The sequence below is a fragment of the Peromyscus leucopus genome, chromosome 8b (genome assembly GCF_004664715.2).
Source record: "Peromyscus leucopus breed LL Stock chromosome 8b, UCI_PerLeu_2.1, whole genome shotgun sequence".
Lineage (NCBI taxonomy): Eukaryota > Metazoa > Chordata > Mammalia > Rodentia > Cricetidae > Peromyscus > Peromyscus leucopus.
The window spans coordinates 100,917,024-100,938,324 of NC_051086.1; the positions used below are offsets into that span (position 1 = coordinate 100,917,024).

The 21,301-nt window shown below is 56.2% G+C and overlaps 1 protein-coding gene across 1 annotated transcript in view; it reads right to left on the reverse strand.

The window, feature by feature from the left end:
- The window catches only part of Rhbdf2 (rhomboid 5 homolog 2), a 28,158-nt gene that overhangs the window by 2,999 nt on the left and 3,858 nt on the right, over positions 1-21,301 (reverse strand). The window contains exons 2-13 of the mRNA XM_028889718.2: positions 10,971-11,124; positions 7,150-7,306; positions 5,983-6,107; positions 3,688-3,883; positions 3,407-3,610; positions 2,713-2,841; positions 2,301-2,419; positions 1,969-2,166; positions 936-1,047; positions 662-736; positions 370-531; positions 45-151 (exon numbers count right to left, since the gene is read on the reverse strand). Coding sequence (XP_028745551.1) covers positions 45-151; positions 370-531; positions 662-736; positions 936-1,047; positions 1,969-2,166; positions 2,301-2,419; positions 2,713-2,841; positions 3,407-3,610; positions 3,688-3,883; positions 5,983-6,107; positions 7,150-7,293 — 1,571 coding nt within the window. The 5' untranslated portion in view covers positions 7,294-7,306; positions 10,971-11,124. The remainder of the gene's footprint in view (positions 1-44; positions 152-369; positions 532-661; positions 737-935; positions 1,048-1,968; positions 2,167-2,300; positions 2,420-2,712; positions 2,842-3,406; positions 3,611-3,687; positions 3,884-5,982; positions 6,108-7,149; positions 7,307-10,970; positions 11,125-21,301) is intronic.

Sequence of the window (21,301 nt, forward strand, 5' to 3'; positions counted from 1 at the left end):
TGGCTGGGTGCCACTCTGGACCCACGGGTGGCTCTGGGCTGTACCTGGGGTCCTGGTGACACACAACAGCTGACGGCTGCTTCTGACCCTGGTCAGACGTATCTGAGGGCCCAGTATCATTCTGCCACTTCACAAAAGTGGCCAGCGTCTCCTAGACAGCGGAGAGGAGGTCAGGTCATGCCAGGGCAATGCCATTCAGATGGTGCAGGCGGGGAACCCTCTGGGACAAGGGCTCCTCCCATTTCCCCAGGCTCAGGTACTTCCAGCCATTCTGCCCAACTCTCCCAGCCCAGCTTTGGGCTTGTCTGCTGGGCTGGGCTGGGAAGGAGCGATGTGGTGGAGCTGGCAGGGTTAGGGGGCTGGACCCACCGAGCAGTCCTTCTTCTGGGTCTGGATGCAGCCCGAGCGGTCATTCTGGACGCAGCAGCCCGAGGCGCGCTCAATGTCACGCTCCCTCTGCACCAGCTGCTCAATCTGCTTGTCTTTCCGGATGCAGGGTGAGAACTTGGCTCCTAGGTGGATCAGGTCAATCTGGGATTGGGAGAGGGGCTGGTGAGCCAGCACTCCATACTCAGAAGGGGCGGGCCGCCCCCAACTGCTCACTACCCAGTGTGGAGTGATAGGGGACAGGGCTCCCAGGCATTCCCAGCCCGAGCCTCACCGAGCTGGGGCCAATCCAGAAGTTCTCCTGCTGGATGTATTTCACACTCTCGTATACACCTCTGTTCTTCAGCACCTACAAGGAGGTAGTTTGAGGCATTAGAGGAGCCAGAGTCCTGAGTGGGAGAGGAGAGGGGTGGGTGGCATCCCCAGAATGGAGCCTCTAGGAAAGTCTCAGGCTGTGAACCTCAGCAGCTCCACCTTGGGCCAGGCCGCCGTGGTGGGAGACGCTTGGTGCCCAGCGTGCTGAAGCCCCCTGGGAGAGCCCTACTCACCAGCTGGGTGGTGACATGCTGGGCAAAGCCCACGGGTGCGATGCCGTAGGTGCAGATCACCAGCAGGGTGATGATGATGTGCACAAAGGTCAGCCAGTAGGTAAAGTAGGGCCTGTAGACAGAGGCCTCCGTCAGCCCAGCAAGTTCTCGCCCTGCCTTCCCCTGGACGTGACAGACTTCCCCGGGCTCTCCGATCACCCCAGTTCAGCCTTCCCCACAGAAACTCAGAAGCTGCATCTCCAGGTGTCTCTCTTTAAAACCCCGGATGGGATGTGGATGAAGATCAGCATCACCCTCGCTACTGCTAACTGTCAGGGCTGGCTATGCTCATCTCTTCCTTTCTCCTCTGCATGCATTTCCTGGAACAGCCCAGGGCCTTGTACACACTTCACATCAGCTGGGAGACTCCGCCTACCCCTTACCCCAGCCACTCACCCTCCACACCTGTCATTTCTTACTTTGTATAATTCGGAGTCCGATGTCTATCGGATCACATTGCCGATCATACTGTGACTATCTCATTTTTTATTTCCAGTTTCCCTTAACATTTCTGTGCCCAACTTCCCCCAGAATCCCTCACTCCAGGCTTCAACTCCTTTTGTTCTGTTTTAACTTCTTTGGTTTTGAGACAAGGTATCTCTATGGAACATTAGCTACAATTCAATATATAGACCAGGCTGGCTTTGAACTCACAGAGCTCTGTCTACCTCTGCCTCTTGAATACTGGGATTAAACATTAAATTATTTATTTATTATTTGTGTGTGTGTGTGTGTGTGTGTGCATGATGTATATTGGGGTGAGTGTGCACACGACATGACATGAATGTGGAGGTCAGAGGACAACTTTGGGGAGTGGGTTCTCTCCACCTTCATACCCGCGCGCGTCTGGGAGCTTGTCATTACGAGACAGACCTGCAGGGGGCGCTCTTGAGACGTTTACCGAACAAGAGGGGCCGTGTTTGGGGTGAGGGCCCAGAGAGGTCTGGGGGCTCTGGAAACAGTCCCCGGCTCAGGCTGGCTCCTGGGGGCTCACCGGTGGCTGTCAAAGCTCTCCAGCTGCCGCTGCACGGTGCTGCTGATGCTGCGGCGGTAGCTGCGGTTCAGCCAGTTGCCCACCACGCCCAGGCCGTAGTGCCGCTTCTTCCGGTCAAACGCAAAGTGCTTTACTTTGGAGGCAATGCGCTTGCCGCGCTGGGTCCCAGGAGCTGGGGGCCGGCCGCTGTACTCTTTTCTGGTGGTGACAAAGGTTCTCAGCCTGAGGACCCTCCCAGGGTGAACGGGGGGGGGGCATGGGGGGAGGGGGGGAGCAGAGCCTGGCAGATAGATGAAAGGGCCGGGCACTGGAGAGTGCCCACCTGTACTCACAGAGGGATTTGGACTCCATCAGGGGAGACTGGGGAGGCGGAGTGTGGGACCCCTCGGAAATTGCTAGCGGAGAGTGGAGGAGACTCAAATACATCATCGTGCATGGAGCTCATTTCTTCCTGGAGTAGAGGGGCACCAGAGACAGGGTAAGGAGTCACTGTCCCAAGTATCATCCCCTGGCACACCAATCTGTGCGGCCTCTTCAGGATGGAAGGGGAAGCCACATGCTCCTCATCCCTGACTCCACATCCCCCGCTATGGGAGCCCAGCCCAATGGCTCACAAAGGACACACCCCATCCTGCCTTTGGACCTTTCAGGGATCCTGGCAGGACACAGTCAAGGCCAAGGCTACTTCTCCCAGCTCCCAGGCCACCCCAGCCCCTGCCCAGAGAGTCCACGCCCCATGCTTGCCTTACTAAAAAAGGAGGAGTCGAAGGTGTCTGCGCCGTCCACCGCATCCTCCTCCAGGAAGCTGGGGTAGGCAAAGCTGCGCTTGACATTCCGGCACCGCTGCCCAGTGGCATCCAGCACTGAGCGCCCCTGGGCGTGGAACACAAGCATTCCCTCAGCATTAAGACCCAGAACCCAGGACCAAAGGGGCAGCTTGCAGACTGGCAAAGGCATGGAGCATCTGATAAGTGGATGGGCCGAAGGAGCTGCCCGGAGCAGGAGGCCAGGATGGGGCTCCAGCGACTGCTGACCTACACAGCCTCTCCTGCCAAGGTTTCAGATCAGCTTTTCCCTCGCAGCCTCCTGCCTGTTCACATGAGTGGTCGGCACCCCAATACTCAAGGCGTCCATATTCCATGCTATCACGCTCAGTCTGGGGCTGTGCCCCTCACTGCTGCCTCTTGGCCCAGCGCACTAGGCCCTTGCCCACTGGTAAGATCCTTCATCTCCTGTCATTCCCCCCACAACCGGAGAAAGGAGCTTCCTAAAACACAGGGTCGGTGAGGGTCTCGCAGGGGAACTGGGGCCCGGTACACAGGTATCCCTGGTCTTCTGGGTATGCATGCACTCACAGCTTTGACACAGAGAGCGGACACCCAGGTGAGCTGAGTGGCGGCCACGGATGGAGACATACATCCTTCAGCGCGGGTCTCACCTTGAGGAGGGCGGCGGCTGCCTGAAAGCTCATATGGGCAACCGAGATCCTTTTGCGGCGGGGCAGATGGGAGTAGCCAGAGCGGACGCTGGTGAAGGATGTGAGGGACAAGACCCCTGGAGTCAGAGGTGGGTGGGGAGCGTGAGGCCGGTCCACCTCATCCGGGTGGCGGAAGGCCCGCCCCCGGGCCAGCGGATCCACGATCTGCAAGAGGCAGTGGGTGAGCCAGGTGCCCAGGCCCGGGAGAGCTGCCCACTGCCCCACACTTCCACGAAGCCCACCTTGGGCATCTTGCAGGGTTTCGGAGACTCGGTGCCCTGGAAGGAGGGCGCCTCCTGGCTGGGCAGCTCCAGTTCCCTCTGGCACGAGGCCTTGAGTCTGCCATAGTGCACGCTGCAGTGGTGCAGACTGCGGCGCTGCCAGTTCTGCCGCTTGCCTTCCCAGTCGCCACTGACCCCGAACCACTGGGCCGTGCCCCTGTGAAACAGACACGGGAGCTGCAACCTGTGCACGCGCTTCGAGGGAGGGGAGGGAGTGTGAGGGGTCCTGTACACGTGTGTGTGAGGGGAGGTGGGGGTGATGGTGTGTGTGTGTGCACAGGGAGGTGGGGGGTGATGGTGTGTGTGTGCACAGGGAGGTGGGGGGTGATGGTGTGTGTGTGCACAGGGAGGTGGGGGTGATGGTATGTGTGTGTGTGTGAGGGGAGGTGGGGGTGATGGTGTGTGTGTGCACAGGGGTGGGTGATGATGTGTGTGTGCACAGGGAGGTGGGGGTGATGGTGTGTGTGTGCACAGGGAGGTGGGGGTGATGGTGTGTGTGTGTGCACAGGGAGGTGGGGGTGATGGTGTGTGTGTGTGCACAGGGAGGTGGGGGTGATGGTGTGTGTGCACAGGGAGGTGGGGGTGATGGTGTGTGTGCACAGGGAGGTGGGGGTGATGGTGTGTGTGTGCACAGGGAGGTGGGGGTGATGGTGTGCGTGTATGTGCAGGGGAGGTGGGGGTGATGGTGTGTGTGTGCACAGGGAGGTGGGGGTGATGGTGTGTGTGTGCACAGGGAGGTGGGGGTGATGGTGCATGTGTGTGCACAGGGGTGGGTGATGATGTGTGTGTGCACAGGGAGGTGGGGGTGATGGTGCATGTGTGTGCACAGGGAGGTGGGGGTGATGGTGTGTGTGTGCACAGGGAGGTGGGGGTGATGGTGTGTGTGTGCACAGGGAGGTGGGGGTGATGGTGTGTGTGTGCACAGGGAGGTGGGGGTGATGGTGTGTGTGTGCACAGGGAGGTGGGGGTGATGGTGTGTGTGTGCACAGGGAGGTGGGGGTGATGGTGTGTGTGTGCACAGGGAGGTGGGGGGTGATGGTGTGTGTGTGTGCACAGGGAGGTGGGGGTGATGGTGTGTGTGCACAGGGAGGTGGGGGTGATGGTGTGTGTGTGCACAGGGAGGTGGGGGTGATGGTGTGTGTGTGCACAGGGAGGTGGGGGTGATGGTGTGCGTGTATGTGCAGGGGAGGTGGGGGTGATGGTGTGTGTGTGCACAGGGAGGTGGGGGTGATGGTGTGTGTGTGCACAGGGAGGTGGGGGTGATGGTGCATGTGTGTGCACAGGGGTGGGTGATGATGTGTGTGTGCACAGGGAGGTGGGGGTGATGGTGCATGTGTGTGCACAGGGAGGTGGGGGTGATGGTGTGTGTGTGCACAGGGAGGTGGGGGGTGATGGTGTGCGTGTGCACAGGGAGGTGGGGGTGATGGTGTGCGTGTGCACAGGGAGGTGGGGGTGATGGTGTGTGTGTGCACAGGGAGGGGGTGAGGTGTGTGGTGGGGTGATGGTGTGTGTGTGCACAGGGGTGGGGTGATGGTGCATGTGTGTGCACAGGGGTGGGTGATGATGTGTGTGTGCACAGGGAGGTGGGGGGTGATGATGGTGTGCGTGTGTGTGCACAGGGAGGTGAGGGATAAAAGTGCATGTGTTTAAAGGAGGCAGCATGGGGGATGACAGTATGTGTGTTCTGGGAGGTGAGAAGTGTCGTGTGGGTGTGTGTACACGGGGAAGGTGATGTGTAGGTTGAGGGTACCTGTGTATGAGGTAACGGAGGTAACGGATTGTGTGTTTAGGGAAAGTGGTATAAGGGATGGTGGTGGTGGTGTGTGTGTGTGTGTGTGTGTGTGTCTGTGTGTGTGTCTGTGTCTGTGTGTGTGTGGAGAGGTGACCCGAGGTTGATGGCATGTGTGCTCCTGTGTGTATATAAGCTAAACCACCTGCTGCACCGTAGACCCTCAGGGCCCCGGGAATCAGCTTCCCTGAGCCCCAGTGAGTCCCCAGTGACGGCTACATCATGAGGAGAGGGACTGGGAGGCCCCTCGGCAGCATGCTGCGGCACATCCTGTCAGGCTCACACCTGGGGTGGGCTCCCCCATCCACGCCACACTCGATTCTGGCATCCACCTCCTCAGGGAGCTGTCTCTTACTGACTCTGTCTACTCCTTCTGGAAAGGGGACACAGGGCTCAGGCCCTGGGAGAGATCAGGTGCCCAGAGTGTGCAGGCTGCTGGGGTGTCCAGGAGGGGCCCGGGTGCTCACTTGCGGATGCTCTGGGACAGAGAGGCCTGGCGGCGGAAGCCAGGGCGTTTCTCTGTGCCGTCCTGCCATCGTCCTCGGGGTTCCTGGAGGCTGACACTCTTCAGGTAGGCTGGGTTCTTGGGCCTCTGCGGGGCAGCGAGGAGGACATGTGCTGAGCACTTAGCCCATTTTTGTGTCCCCATTCCCTCCTTGTTACTGCAGTGTTGGGGACAGAGCCCAGACCCTTTGACACGCCAGGCCACTTTAACACTAGACTACTGAGCTGCACCCCACCCTCCACAAGTCCTTCATTCTGAACTTAAAATAAACTTTTCCTAGTGTTTTCTAGCAAGGCCTGGGGATGTAGCTCAAGTTGGCAGAGTGCTTGCCCGGCATACACAGGCCCTGGGTTCGAGTCCCAGCACTATATGCACCAGGTAGTGAACACGTGCAACCCTAGTACTCAAGAAGGAGAGGCCAAAAATCAGAAGCTCAAGGTAACTGTTGATTACATAGCAAGCTCGAGGCTAACCTGGGCTACGTGGACCCTGTCTCAAAAAAAGGAACAAAACACATCACGTTTTCCAGGAAACCCCAGCAAATCCTCCCTATACATGATCTGCCCATGATCTGGGATGGTCTTGCCTCTTTTCACGTGTCCTACAGAGCCCTCAGGGTGAGCTGGCGGCCCCAACACAGCTCCTCTTTATGTCTGAGGCTGTGTGCAAAGCCTACGCTATCTGGGGCCTGCTCTCAATGAGCTCTTTATGGGACAGGAGTCCAAACGGACAGAAACACTGACCCATCCCCCCAAGAGCCAGGAGCTACAGGAGTGGGTTGCTGGCACTGTGGGACCCTGCACCCACACAGGCCACCACAGATAGCCCACACCCCCTCAGAAAAGGCCAGTCAGGGCCGGAGAGGGGACATGTAAACAACCAGAGCCCAGGCTTGCCAACAAGCCCTTTTCTCAAGGACAGTGTTCCTTGTTCCTTGGCCACCAGGCAAAAGAGCTCCCAAAGTTCCAGAGTTCAAGGCCTCGCCCCCTGCAATATTTCGGGCCCACACGGAGGCTGCTGGGCCGCCAGTGGACCATGATGGATGGGCGTGACTGGGAAGTGCAACCACCCAGCGGGTGCTGTGCCGGAGGGCGCACCTGCTGCCTGTGGCTATGTCTCCAGCTCTCACCTCAGGAAGCATGCTCTCCTGCTCGCTGGGGGCCTGGGTCTCCGGGGGTGGGATAGTGATGGATAGGTTGGGTGGCTTCCGGCTCTGCAGGCGGCTACCAGACACAGAAGAGAGGTTGCTGCCATTCTTGTCAGCTGAGGCCATGGTGGACACGACGCTAGAGGAGAGATGGGGTGACAGAACAGGCATGTAGAGGTGGCAGGACTCGAGGGCCTTGGGGATCTCGGACCCAGGGAAGGCAGCCCAAGGCCAGCACCAACCTGCCTCGTGTGGCCTCAGACCGAGCTCCAGAAAGAGAGAGAGGCAGCCAGGCCACACCTGACCAGGGGGGCGAGGAACTTGGGGTCTATTTCTGACTTTCATTTGCATTTCTGACTAGCAGGGGTGAGGAGAGCCTTGACCCCACCGCGGCCCCTTCCTGGTCTCTCTGCTTTGGTGAGAACCAAACCGTGAGAGGAGCAGAAGAATGAGGAGTGGGTGTGGTCAGAGCAAGTCGGGGCCAGGGGTGGCCATGGACAGAGGGCCCTTCCTCGGTCTCTGGGGGAATGTTCAACGGACAGGAACACTCGAGACAACCAAGCACGGCAAACTGCCAACTGGTGCTCTTGCTGCTGCTGCTGGGCAGGCACCAGCTGCTGCCACCAGGGGTCAACTACGAAGGGCAGGCGCTTCTCCTGGGGAGGCAGGCCTTGTTATGCACAGGAAGTGGTGGTTCTGCCCAATTCCCACCACGCAGGTCCCTCAAGGCTGCCTCCTCAGAGTGAAGTGAAAGCCTCTTACAGTGGTGCCAGCCTATAATCCCAGCTGCTTGGGAGCCGAGGGAAGGACTATCACTTGGGCCCAGGAGTTCAAGGCCAGCCTCAGCAATATCACATGCCTCTGTGTAGTTAGTACAAGCCTGTAATCCCAGTGCTTGGAAGACTGAGAAGAGAATATTGTGAGTTTGAGGGTAGCATGGACTAGGTCAGCTTGGGCTACATCTATTAGAAAAAGAAAAGAGAAAGATAATCAAAACTGCTACTAGCCTGGTAGTTCTCATTTTTTTCTTTCCTTCATCCCAGGCTAGCCTTGAACTTGCTGCGTTTCTAATGGTGACTGTGAACTCCTTAATTCTCCTGCCTCTCCCTCCCACGTGCTGGGATTACAGGCATGTGCTGCCGTCTGGTATATGTGGTGCTATGAATCCAGCGCAGGGCTCCATGCATGCTAGGCAAACGCTCTCCCAAATGAGCCACATCCCCAGCCCTGGTATTTCTATTTTAACAACAAAGGTGATTCACGCTCACTGAACAAAAAGACTGAGCGTGGCAAAGCAGAAAACGAGCTTGAGGCCGTCCCTCAGGGCAGCCTTTGTGCTCCAGCAAACAGCCTGGCTTCTGAGACCGGCCCAGCTTCTCGGGTCTGGTGTGGACCCCCTTCCCTCGGGAGCACACAGATGGACATCTTTGCCTTCTTTGAGGACAGAGAAGCCCTCTCTAAGTGGAACACACCAAGATCAATTCCTGATGGATGGTTACACAGGATGTTTTGTTTAGTGTTGATCATACTGTGTGGGTGTGTGGGTGTGTAAAGTATTAAAGACAGCACTGGACACAGGAGGCTGGCCTGAACATGGGTGCTGAGAACTTCAACGGATCTGGACAGGTGGCCCTGTAAAAAGGAGGTGGTTGTGCACCCTGTTAGGGAACTTTTCCCTGCTTGGACTGGGCCGCTGAATCCCACTCCCTTTTGATGGCTCCAAGATGAGGCACCCGCTGTCTGTTTCTGTCCCTGCAGCTCTGGGAAGCTCAGGAGGCCATGGTGGGCAGGGGGGGCGCCATGATTGACAGCCACCACATGGAGCCCCAATTTCCAGCTCTCGGTAGCTTTTAATTTTACTTTTTAGTTTATTTATTTTATGTGTATGAGTGTTTTGCTTGCATGTGCAGTAGTGCCCAATACACATGCCTGGTGCCTATGGAGGCCCAAAGAGCGCAGCGGATCCTCTGGAACTGGAGTCATGGATAGCTGCAAGCCACAACATGGGTGCTGGGAATTACACCAGGTCCTCTAAGAACAAGTGCTCTTAACCACTGAGCCAGCTCTCAAGGCCTCTAGTTCTCTCCATCTATCCTTCTCCACAGCCTGCTCTCACCTGAAAGAGCTCATAAGTCTCCCCACCCTCCACCTGTTGCCCTTAAGTCCCTTCCAATGGAACTTAAATCTAAAAACCATGCCTATCTCTCTCTGCTCAGTTCCAAGATCCTGTTCTTCAAGGCCAAGCTCCTCCATGTGCCCCCAGGCTCCATGTGCCCCCCCCCCAGCTGTGTTCTGACTGCGGCACTCCGGCCCCTCAGCTGGAGGTGGGCGCCCCCAGCTTGACCCACAAGTGGCGCTGGCTTGCCTCAGTGAGCGTGCTGAAGGACTGCCGCTCAGACTTCCACCTGTATAGGAAAGAGAGAAAAAGCACATTCTCCCTAGAAGGGACCCCTCAGAACATCCCTCAAGGGCTGTCCCCACACACTGTGCGGGAATGTCCCCAGCACTGCATTCACCAGAGCTGAAAGGTGACAACCACCCGGTGTCTGTCAATGGAGGGCTGGACAGACAGAAGGGTGCAGATTCATACAATGTCCTCATCTTAACACCTGCTCAACACATGGAGGACTGACGTGCTGAGCCAGGCCATGACCTTGAGCATTATCTAAGTGAAGATGCCCCTCACAAAAGGCATAGTGGCACACGTCTATAATCCCAGCACTCAGGAGGCAGAGACAGGAGGAGGATTGTGATTTAGAGCCCAGGTCGCTGAGAAGGCTCAGGGTAAAGGCGCTCGCTTGCCATCAAACTTGACAATATGAGTTCGATCTTTAAAACCCACACTGGGCTGGGCGGTGGTGGCGCACGCCTTTAATCCCAGCACTCAGGAGGCAGAGCCAGGCGGATCTCTGTGAGTTCGAGGCCAGCCTGGTCTACCAAGTGAGTTCCAGGAAAGGCGCAAAGCTACACAGAGAAACCCTGTCTCGAAAAACCAAAAAATAAAATAAAATAAAATAAAACCCACACTGGAAGGAGAGAATCGTCTCTTGTATAAGTTGCCCTTTGACCTCTGTAGGCACACTGTCGTATGTATAGAACATAAACACACATTTACATAGAATAAATAAAAGTGGAAAATTTGAGAGTTGAAGACATGGTCGGGGCTACACAAAGAATTCGAGGGATTCAATTGTATTGGAAGAAAAAGAGGAGAAGGAAAGGGAGAGACCAGAGAGATGGCTCAGTGGTTAAGAACCGGCTGCTCTTCCAGAGGACCTGAGTTCAGTTCCCAGCACCCACATCAGGTGGCTCACAATAGCCTGTAACTCCAGTTCCAGGCGATAGGATGCCTTCTGACTTCCCAGGCCCCTGCACACACAGAATGCACACATACACATCAAAAAAAATAAGATTAAAAAAAATAAACCAGGGCATGGTGGTACATATCTGTAATCCCAGCATTTGGGAGGCTGACAGGAGGATTGCTGTGAGTTCAAGGCTAGCCAGGGCTACATAGAAAGTCCTGTCTCAAAATAAACAACATAAAAAGAAAACCAAACAGAGCTAGAGCTAGAGTCAAGAGGCCAACACATCAGTCTTGTACGCGCAAGGTCCTGGGTTCCTCGGAAGCTGGGCTCTGTCTGCGCACGTCGCTCTGATCCCTGACCATCACATGGTAGAGAGGACCTTCTGGCTTAGTCTGAATGCCACTTACTCAGAGGCTCCCCCTTGGCCGCCTGAGCAGCCCCCAGCCCCGTCTCCTAGCGGTGCCTGAGGCCACCACCGGGCCACCAGCTTCCTACCTTCAGGTATGTGAGGTCCCTGCTTCCTGTGCTTGGGAGGGCGTCTTACACCATGTTCCGCTCCTTTCCTTGCTCTGTGGACGCTCCTGGGGTTGTGGTGGACAGATGGAGTGACTTGACAGACGGCTGTAGGCCAGGCAGGACAGCTGCCAACCTGTGAGAACAGGACAGGTTAGAGGGGGCAGGCCAACCTCCAAATCGTCCCATTTTCCTGACCTCACCCGTCTCCCACAGGAGGGGCAGGAGGAGACCCAGAGTGAGGGCCCTTCAGAGTGCTGCTCCAGCCAAGGTCCATGTGGCCACTGAACTTGGGCTATTAACTTAACCTGCTACCACTCACAGACAAGCCAGGCAGATCTCTGTGAGTTTGAGGCCAGCCTGGTCAACATAGTGAGATCCAGGACAGGCACCAAAACTACATGGAGAAATCCTGTATTGAAAAACCAAAACAGCCCGGCGGTGGTGGCGCACGCCTTTAATCCCAGCACTCGGGAGGCAGAGGCAGGAAAATCTCTGTGAGTTCAAGGCCAGCCTGGACTATCAAGTGAGTTTCAGGAAAGGCGCAAAGCTACACAGAGAAACCCTGTCTCAAAGAAGAAAAAAAAAAAAAGAAAAACCAAAACAAACCAACAACAAAGGTCTTTTATCCTTTAGAGATAAGGTCTCAAGCAGTCTAGGCTGGCTTTGAACTTGCTGTGCAGCTGAGGATGACCTTGAACTCCTGATCATTCTGCTCTTGACCTCCTGAGTGCTGGGATCATAGGTGTGTGCCATTATTCCTAGCTCACTGGGGCTGAAGAGACGGCTCAGCAGTTAAGAACACTCACTGGCTGTTATCTCAGAGAACCGGATTCAATTCCCAGCACCCACATGGCAGCTCACAACTGTCTGTGACTCTAGTTCCAGGGGATCTGGCACCTTCACACAGACGTACATGGAGTAAAAACCTCCATGCAAATAAAAATAAGTAAATCTTAAAAATAATAAATATTCAATTCACAAGTCCAGGAATTGTTGGCTTTAAAAGAAAACTAATTTAATCTCTCTTTCCATCGTTGGCGCCAGGGACTAACTCAGGACATCAGGCTCACGTGGCAAACACTTTTGAAAACTATGTGTGTGTGTGTGCCTGCCTGCATGTATGCTGTACGCCACATGTGCACCTGGGACCCAGAGGCCAGAGGCTTCGGACCCCTGGAATGGCGTTACAGACGACTGTGAGTCGCCATGTGGGTGCCGGGAATGGAAGCACTGAGTCATTTCTCCAGCCCCAGTGGCATCTGCCCAACCCTGTCTTCTGAGTAAGATTTACTTTCTGCGGTGGGGAGATGGGCTCCGTCCTGAGGTGCTGTCCACACAAGCATGGAGGCCTGAGCTGGGCGTGGTAGCACGGATTTGGAATCCCAGCCCTGGATCAAGAGGCAGGAAGGATCCATGGGGCTGGTCGGGCAGCTAGCCTCACCTACCTGGCCATGTCCCAGGCAGTGAGGGACCTTGTCTAAGAACAAAGAAAGGTGTATGGTCCCTGAGGAATGACACCCAAGGTTGTCCTTTGGCAGGCACAGGCTCCTCACACACACACACACACACACACACACACACACACACACTCACACACACACACACACACACACACACACACACGGACGCACGGACAGACGGACGGACAACTTGATCGACAGTGCTTGCCATGCAAGTGTGCAGAACCCAGGGAGAGCCAACTGCGGCAGCGCCCGTAATCCCAGCATGCCTCCTGCGAGACAGCAGGTGGAGGCCGAGGACTTTCAGAAGCCTGCGGGTCAGCTAGCCTGGTGTACACGCAGTGGACAACAGAGACCCTGTCCCAAACAAGGCAGACGGTAAGGGCTAACACTGAGGCTGCTTTTCTGCCCTCCACACACGTGCCGTGACGGACACACCCGCATAAACACGCACAGACAAAGGGAAGAAGGGGCCCAGGCTGTAGCTCAGAGGTATGGTGCCGGCCATACATATGCAGGAGGGCTTGGTTCCCTCCAACCCCACAAATAAAAACAGATTTATTTCCCATTAGTCAGCCTGATTGCTCAAGTGACGGGGACCTGTTCTGCCGTGTTTGTTTTTTGATTAATGTATTGACATCAAATCCACACAACATAACATTAACTAGTTGAAAGAGAACGCCGTGGTGTCTGTGCTTTAGAACGCCCTGTTCGGGCATATATCATAAGCAAGGCAGAGGAACACAGCGAGCCGTCCTTGGAGGAAGCCCCAGGAGCTGCTGGGAAGTGCTACAGTGTCTGGGCAAGATCAGCACCACATGTGCCAGGCCTGGCCCAGCCCTCCACATGCACCGTCCCTCAAAACATCTTCCAAGAGAGAAGCTATCACGCTTCTGATGTGTAGGTGGGCAACAGAGGCTCAGAGGGGTTGATTAACTTACCTAAGCTCACACAGCAGAGAAGGGGTGCAGCTCAGACTCAAGTCAGACAGTAGGTGTGAGGCCACCTTGGGAACCTGGCAACCTCTTTTCCAGGGTACGCTCGGGGCTGGAGCACCCTCATCATGGGCCTGGGGAGTCATCTATGGAGGTAGCCATGGTCTAGCATCCTAGTGATTCTCAAAGCATGATCGGCAGAGGCCTGTGCTGCCCAGAGGCTGCCACGGGTGAACTGGAAGGAGGGGCTGGTTTAGGCCTCTCTCTGATTCCACCTGCACGGCCTTCTAGGCTTTGCCCTCTGTATGGAGGCCTGTAAAACCCTCCATATCACAGATGCAGACAGAGCACGGGGTGGGTGTGTGTGGTGGGGGTGCAGCTTTGAAGAACTGAGGTAGAGCTGGACAAGGACATTACTGCCTTTTTAAGCAAGACCAACAACCTCAGCTTTGGCTCCAACACCCCAAGGTGTCAGGAGTCCTGTCCCACAGTTCTCCGAGATCCCAGATGGAAGACACTGGGGTTGGACTGTCAGACTCCGAGGAGCACTGGTGGTCACATGAGACGCTGCTTGGGGACAACTCCAGGACAACAGCCTCACCTGGGGCCTCTACACAGAAGCTCCTCAACGTGGCAATCGCCTGGGGCCAGAGTGCAGGGAGAGGGCATCGGGCGGACATTACCCTGGGAAACTGGCACCGATGGGGAGGGCAGGCAGCAAGAAGGGGAGCCGTGGCAAAGATGGCCACCAGCAGAGAAGTGTCCGACTCTGACTCTGGCTAACAGCAAGACTCTTCTGGAGTGAGGGGCTGAAGGCACCGCCCAGAGTCAGCACTGGGATGACCCAGCCAGGCTGTGATGGTGTGGATGAGAGCGGCCCCACAGGATCGTGTCTGAATGCTTGGGTCCCAGCTGATGAACTGTTTGGGGAGGGTCACATGTGGCCTTGTTGAAGGAGGTGTGTGGCTGGGAGTAGGCTTGGAGGTTTCAAAAGCCCACACCAGGTCCGGTTTCTCTTTCTCTGCCTGCTGCCAAGCTCTCTGCCATGATGAGCATGGGCTACCCCCTGAAACTGCAGGCAAGCCCCCAATTAAACGCCCTCTTCTATAAGCTGCCTTGGTCACGGTGTCTCTCCTCAGCAACAGAACAGTTCTAAAACACAGCTCTATCCCCCGCACCTCCTCCAAGCTCCCACCTCCTGTATCCGAGGCCCTGCACCCACACGCCAGATTCCACCTAGTCTACCTGGCCAGCCCTACTGCTTCTCCCCGCCCCCCCCCACGTTAATATTTTTATTCATTATTTGGGAATTTCATACAATGCACCCCAACCACACTCACTTCCCCTTCCTTCCAGGTCCACCCTCCCTCCTTGTACCCCCCCAAATCCCCACCAAGTCTAACTTCTGTTGCCCATATATTCATTGGAGCATGGTGAAACTTCCAGGGGCCAGCCCCTTAAAGAAAACGGAGTCCTTCCTCACCCCGCCCCGACTAGAAACCATCAACTTTGAAGACTACACTTCAGCATCTTCATCAAATTGTTTTTCTTTTTTGGTTTTTTGATACAGTGTTTCTCTGTGTAACCACGCTGGCTGTCTCTGTAGACCAGGCTGGCTTTGAACTCACAGAGATCCACCTGTCTCTACCTCCCAAGTGCTGGGATTAAAGGTGTGCAGCACCTCTACCTGGCACAATTTAAGCTTATGCGGGTTATAAAAGACTCTCTTCAATAGCTTCATGCCTAGACTGCTTTGTGGGGGCGGGGGAGGGGCTGTCACGGAAGGCTTCCACGTCTGTCGTTCTGTTGAGTCTGCAGCCATCGAAACCACTGCAGAAGAAGCTCCTGAGCCCACAGCAGCTGGTGGCAGCGTGGATCACCAACTTCCACGTGGTTTCCAGCAGGGGCAAGGATCACCGACAATGTGGTTTCCGGGGGCAACAAGGACCACGGACACAGCATGGCCTCCAGCAGCAGCCCAGACCACGGAAGTCTTTTGAGGAGATTTAACCCAGAAAATGAGTCATTCATCTCAGATATCTTGCTGCTCAGAGTCAGGGTGATGGTGCACACGGCTGGGCAGCATGTCCAGGGTCAGGACCCATGTGAGCTCCGGGCTGCGGGACACCACGCTGCCCTCAGCGCCACGGTCCTGCCCGCCTTGGGGCACAGCCACCCTGTCCCCCACTGCTTCTGTCAGGTGTGTCACCCCGCCCCCCTGGGAGCCTGTCTGGTCACCACCCTGCTCTCAGCAACCCCAAGTCTGACAGCAGGAGTCTCCCACTCTGTTCTCACACCCAGTCAGTCCCCGTGGAGTCCCAGTTGGAGGAGTGGGTAGGGGGGTGGGAGTCTGTGCAGCTGGGGCTGAGGTCAGTCTGCATGGACGCTGGGCAGAGGCCATCTCTCAAACCCTGCAGCTGGCTCTGGAGGTCACTCACCTTGCTCCGTCCCACTGCAGGGCTTGGACAGAGGTTACTGGGTGCTGGCTGGGGGTGAGGCCCAGTGGCCCGGTTCCCCGGTTAGCCATAAGCTCTCTTTTCCCTTCTGAGGAGCCGCCCTCAGATGCCAAGCCGCTCCAGCTGGGGTCCCCCCCCCCCGACATACACCCAGGAGCCCTCCCACCCCCACCCCACCCCCTGTGCTGCTGTCTGTGCCAATCTCAGATGGGAAGGGCAGACACGACTGTGGCCACAGGACAGGGGAAGTTCACAACCTCTGGGACAATCTTAGGGTCCCAGAGAAAGTCTGGCGGCAGGGGCAGGGGAGGGCTGCTGAGGAGTCCCATGCCAGGAAAGTCTCTACCATCACTTGCAAAGACAGCACTAAGCCTTGAATGATGGTCCATAAGTAGCCGAATCCCTGTGCCTCAGTTTCCTTTCTGTTCACTGGCAGTTGGACATGGTGACAGCTCAGACCCCAGGCAGCCCAGATAATGGAGATCTCTCCCAGAACTTCCCCTGACCCCTCTGCCCCCACCCTTCCCAGGACCGGGTGTGCTGGCAGCTACCTCGCAGAGCAGTGGGGATGAGCAGATTTGCTCTACGCTCCTGCGTGACCTGTGACCTGTGTCCACGAAGGGCCACAGAGACCAAAGAACAAGTGGCGGGAGCCGCCCAGCAGCCACTTCTCTCCCGCCCCCAGAAGTGCTTGCTCACTGCAAAGGAAATTGTGACATCCTGGGAGCAGGCTTCCTCTTACCCACAGTCATATCCGCCGAGCTCTCCAAGACCCCAGGCTTGCTGCCCATGGGTGGGGGCGGAAGGGGCCAAGGCTAGGGTCACGGCTCTCTGCCACCTGCCCAAGTTGGATCCTGGTCTAACTTCTAGGGAGAAGCCTGCCCCACAAAAGATTCTCCAGCCAGAGCCCCAGAGATGCGCTTGGATTAAACAGCCAGGGCTGAGGGTGGGTTTCCTCTTCCTTTGGAGTGGTAGCCAGCAGGGACGGGGGCAGGGCAGACATAGAGGGGTGGCCCCAGGGGCCCTGGATAGATGGCCTCCATGTCCTCCACTAGGGTCAGCATGCTCTCCAGAGAGCCTTCAGATAGCACCGCCCAGCCAGCGGTGGCCGGGACTAGGCTCACAGAAACGCAGACTCAGAAACTACCCTGAATGCCCAGAGAATCCGGTTTCCCCACAAAGGGTGGGGTGCAGCCACTCCCTCACAAGGCAGGGCCAACCCAGGCATGGCAGCATGGTAGGCAAGGTCACCCCCAGGGAGTGCTCCCCCAACCACACTAGGCAGGGGCCCCTCCCTCACTGTGCAGACATATGCCCAAATTCCTACTTGGTGCCTGTCCACCTGCCCACAGGTCTGACCTGGGTCCTTCCCCTAATCTCCACCTGCCTGCCACCAAGGCGCTCACTCCCACCAGCAGGATTCTCAAGTCTCAGCATTCTTATTAATAATTCTCTGCTCCCTTAAGCTCTGTGGACTTGAGGAGCCAGGGCTTTAAGGTAGCTTGACAGCTGTATCCCAAAGGAGTGGGAGCTTGATATAAGAGCCAAGGCCACATATGGCCAGAAATGAGGACAGAAGGAGGGGCCAAAGGGCAAGGAGTGGGTAGCCCTCTCCCCTCCAGGGAAAGGGGGAGACCACTATTCACCACTGAGTACGACCAAAGGGGAGCGTTACAGGTCACCTAAGCAGAGGACCTAAGGAAAGCGCACCGCGGCCAGAAGCCATGTCCAGCTCTGAGCTGTGGGCAAGTCCTGGAGCATGCAGAGAGTGGGCAGAGGGGAAGGGGGTGGTGGCAGACGGACGTCATGCCAGGTCCCTGCTGAGTCACAGGATGATGACAGTGTGGCCAGGGGCAAGGAAGCGACTTCTCTCCCCAGCTTCCCTGCCACAGAAACCAAAACTATACCTCCCTCCCAGGGCCCTGCTGGGAACCTCTGAGTTTTTTAGAAAGCTACAAAGAGGAAGCGGAACCCTCAACAGCTGCAATCCCCAGTTAAAAAAAGACCAAAAAAAAAAAGCTACCGTTGCTAACCTCCCAAAGTTCCACAGCCCTGATTGTCCGGGGAGGACAGCCCAGGTAAGACGGAGCCGCCACCTAAGAAGTCTCCAGATTGGTCCCCCACAGCCAGTGACTCACTGCTGAACGTCTCCTGGCGCTGGTAAGAGGCTGTGAGGATGGAGCCAAAGGCAGCTGTGTGAGCAGGCTGGCACGGGACGGGACCTGGGAAGGGTCGCAAGGTATAGAACGGGGTGGCAGCAGCAGCAGCACGTATGGTCTGCAAGGAGGACAGGGAACGCAGGGAAAGGACGCTGCGCCTTTCCCCACGGGCCGTTTCCCCAGAGGCATGGAGCAGCAGGTGGTAACAGAGTCAGCACACTCGGCCACCCACAAAAAAAAAAAGAAAAAAAAAATGGCTTGTGGGTTCACACCCTGCACAGACCTCCCCACAGAGCCCCACTTCTCTCCCCTCCACTTCCCAGGGCTTGTGCCAAACTCATTTCACAAGACCAGACCTGCAGGAACAGGTTCAAGGACTTGTCAACCTGCTGACTTCTTTGGGGGTTTCCCCCGTCAGACCCCAAGTTCTGGGCTCCCTCTGACCCAGTTAGAGCAATTTGGCCCACCACAGACACGGGAAGCGGGTACTGGGTCCCAGGGAGCTGCCAAGAGCACAGTGTAAGTGTGAGAATGTCTATGTGTAGGTGCGGTGCCCTGCTCTTAGAGGGCCAGCCTTATCTTCCCCTCCGCCCCCATCTCTCTGGGCTTTCTCTGGACCACTAGCCAGCCAGCCAGGCAGAGACAGGAGCAGGTTGAGGTGCGGGGAGGGGGCAAGCTCTGTACCCCTAAAGCTCAAAATGCAGAAATTGGGTATGAGTGTAGCTCAGTGGTACTGAGTCCTTGGCATATACAAGGCCCTGGATTCCATCACAGCAACACACACGCACGCACGCTGCTAAAATACTGGGAAATGGGTATGCAGCCAGGAGTCCCCAGCTCAAAGCTCCTCTGGAAATCGTGACTCTGGAAGCTGCCGATGGAGGCAGGTCCCCTCCAGCAAGAGCGCAAAGGCGCAGGTGCCTTGAGCAGAGCCTAGGACGGAGCCCTTTCACACCCCAGGCAGGAGGCAGCAGGTCACGGGGCTGCGGGCTGGGATGCCGACCACAGCTTTAGGGGACAGTACCAAGACACCAAAGGGGTTCTAGGAGGCTTATCCAGCAGTCTGCTCTCCTGGGACTGTATATTCTGCCCCACTTCGGCTGCCCTGCCCAGGGGGCCGGGTGTCAGGACAGGCCCCAGAGAGAGCTCTCACCACTGGGTACCACATCAACATGAGCTTAACTCCGGCATGGAAGATCTGCCTGTCATAGGAACCCTGGCTACTGGGAATTGGGTTTCTTTCATTGGTCTTCAAAACCAGAAGAGACATGCCCAGGGGTTGGGGCAGGATGCGGTGCAGCCTGAGGGGAAGAGCTGAGTAAAGCGGTACACTTTACTTCTCTGGGGTTCCCTGACACCAAGGTGTGACCACCACAGGCACACAGTTGGGGTTTCGCCTGATACTTACAAGCCACTCACCCACCCAATTTCCACCTGCCATCTTGGAGTATGGCTGTAGACAAAGCTACTCCCTGACCAGAGGAGGCGGCGTCATGAGCCCGGCTCTCCTGTGTGACCTCAAGTAAACCACTTAACATCTCTGAACTTAATTTGTTGTTTATGGAGCCCCACTGAAGTCTGAGACCTGGGTGTCTCTGTCACCAATGACCAGGGCTCACCTATCATACGGCATGTTCCACTGAGGGACAAAGCCTCATCCTGTCCTACAGAGTCCTTGCCCAGGGTCATTCAGCAAGAAAGAGGAGGTGACCAGGCCAGGTGTGAGCACTCAAAAGCGACAAAAGATTGCGGGCTGCGCTATGTGGTCGTCCTCAACATACTCAAGACAGGGCGCTTGGCATTCTGCCCGGATCTGCTTCTGCAGGCTAGGAGCCCCTCCACAGGGAATATGCCAGCCAGACCCTTTTCAGCTTGTAAACAGTCATTAAGAAGCTAATAAACTTGATTTCCCAGAACTCTGCCCTGGGGCACCCTGCTTCTCCAGGAAGATGCCAGCCCCAGACACAGTGGGTACCAGGGATTTAGGGCATTCAGACATAGGACCATTCAAGCTGTGCCCATAGCAGGTGAACCTTCATTGGCACCTGCCCACCCCTCTCCAGCTCACTTTGGGGCAGTGTAGGACGCTCATGTCGAAGAGTGAGGCATGCTGGGAGCCAGCGTCACATGTGGCCTGGCTACCCTGTCACAATTTCCTCTGCTATGAGTCGGGGTGACATTCACTACAAGAGGGCAGATCCTGCATGTACAATGCCTGATGCACAGCCAGCAGCTAACCGATGGCTTTTTCCCTCCTCTGCTGAGCTGCACCATCATGACCCCCGTGGTCTACGAAGGAGCCAAGAGTCGTGTGTCAGGATTCTTCTTGACAGGTGGCAAGAAAAAAAAAAAAAATCAAGGCACAACATTATTAAACCCCTGGTCTAGATCCCATGGTCAGGAAGTGGTAGGCTTACAGCCTACTAGGGTCCTGAGTTATGTATTTATTTGTTGTTTTGAGACAGGGTTTCTCTGTGTAGTTCTGGCTGTCCTGGACCTCGCTCTATAGATCAGGCTGGCTTCCAACTCACAGAGATCCATCCCCTGCTTCTGTCTCCTGAGTGCTGGGATTAAAGGTGTATACTTCTACCACCCAGCAAGGTTGTTTTTGGTTTTTTGTTTTTTTTTTAATTTTTAAAGATTTACTTTTATTATTTGTGTGTGGGGGGGGTTTACCTGCATGTATGTCTGTACACCACACACACACGCAGTGCCTATGGAGGCCAGGGGAGGGTGTTGGGTCCCCTGGAAATAGAATTACAGACGGTTGCAATCCACCACATGGATGCTGGGAACTGAATCCAAGTCCTCTGCACAAACAGCTGGTGCTCTTAACCATGGAGCCACGTCTGCACCTCTCCACCAGGTCCTCCCCTACCACTCCTGGAACAGGAAAAGCCAGGCAGCCAGAGGACCTGTCTGGAGTGGCAGCTCCCTCTAGGTAGACGGGGTGCAAAGACCTTTGGCTCGCGAACCCCTCCTCCACCGTCGGCACAGGGGCCGAGGAGTGCTGACACCTAACCCTTGAGGAGCACTCTTCCTTATCAAAGTGCTCTCACAAACATGAGCTCACCAAGGGAGGCAGGGCGGAGGCAGCTGTCATTATGAGGCCTGGCTGATAAAGGCCTTTAGGGCTCAGCTGAGCCTTCAGTTTTCGGTCCTGCTTCTACCCAGAATCCCGCGGCACATTTCCCACCATTCAGAGACCCACCTTATGCCAGGGATAAGGGGCAGATAGCTCCTCCACACCAGCTGTGATACTGTGATCATGGGTTCAGTGGCCACCTGCTGAGGCAGAGG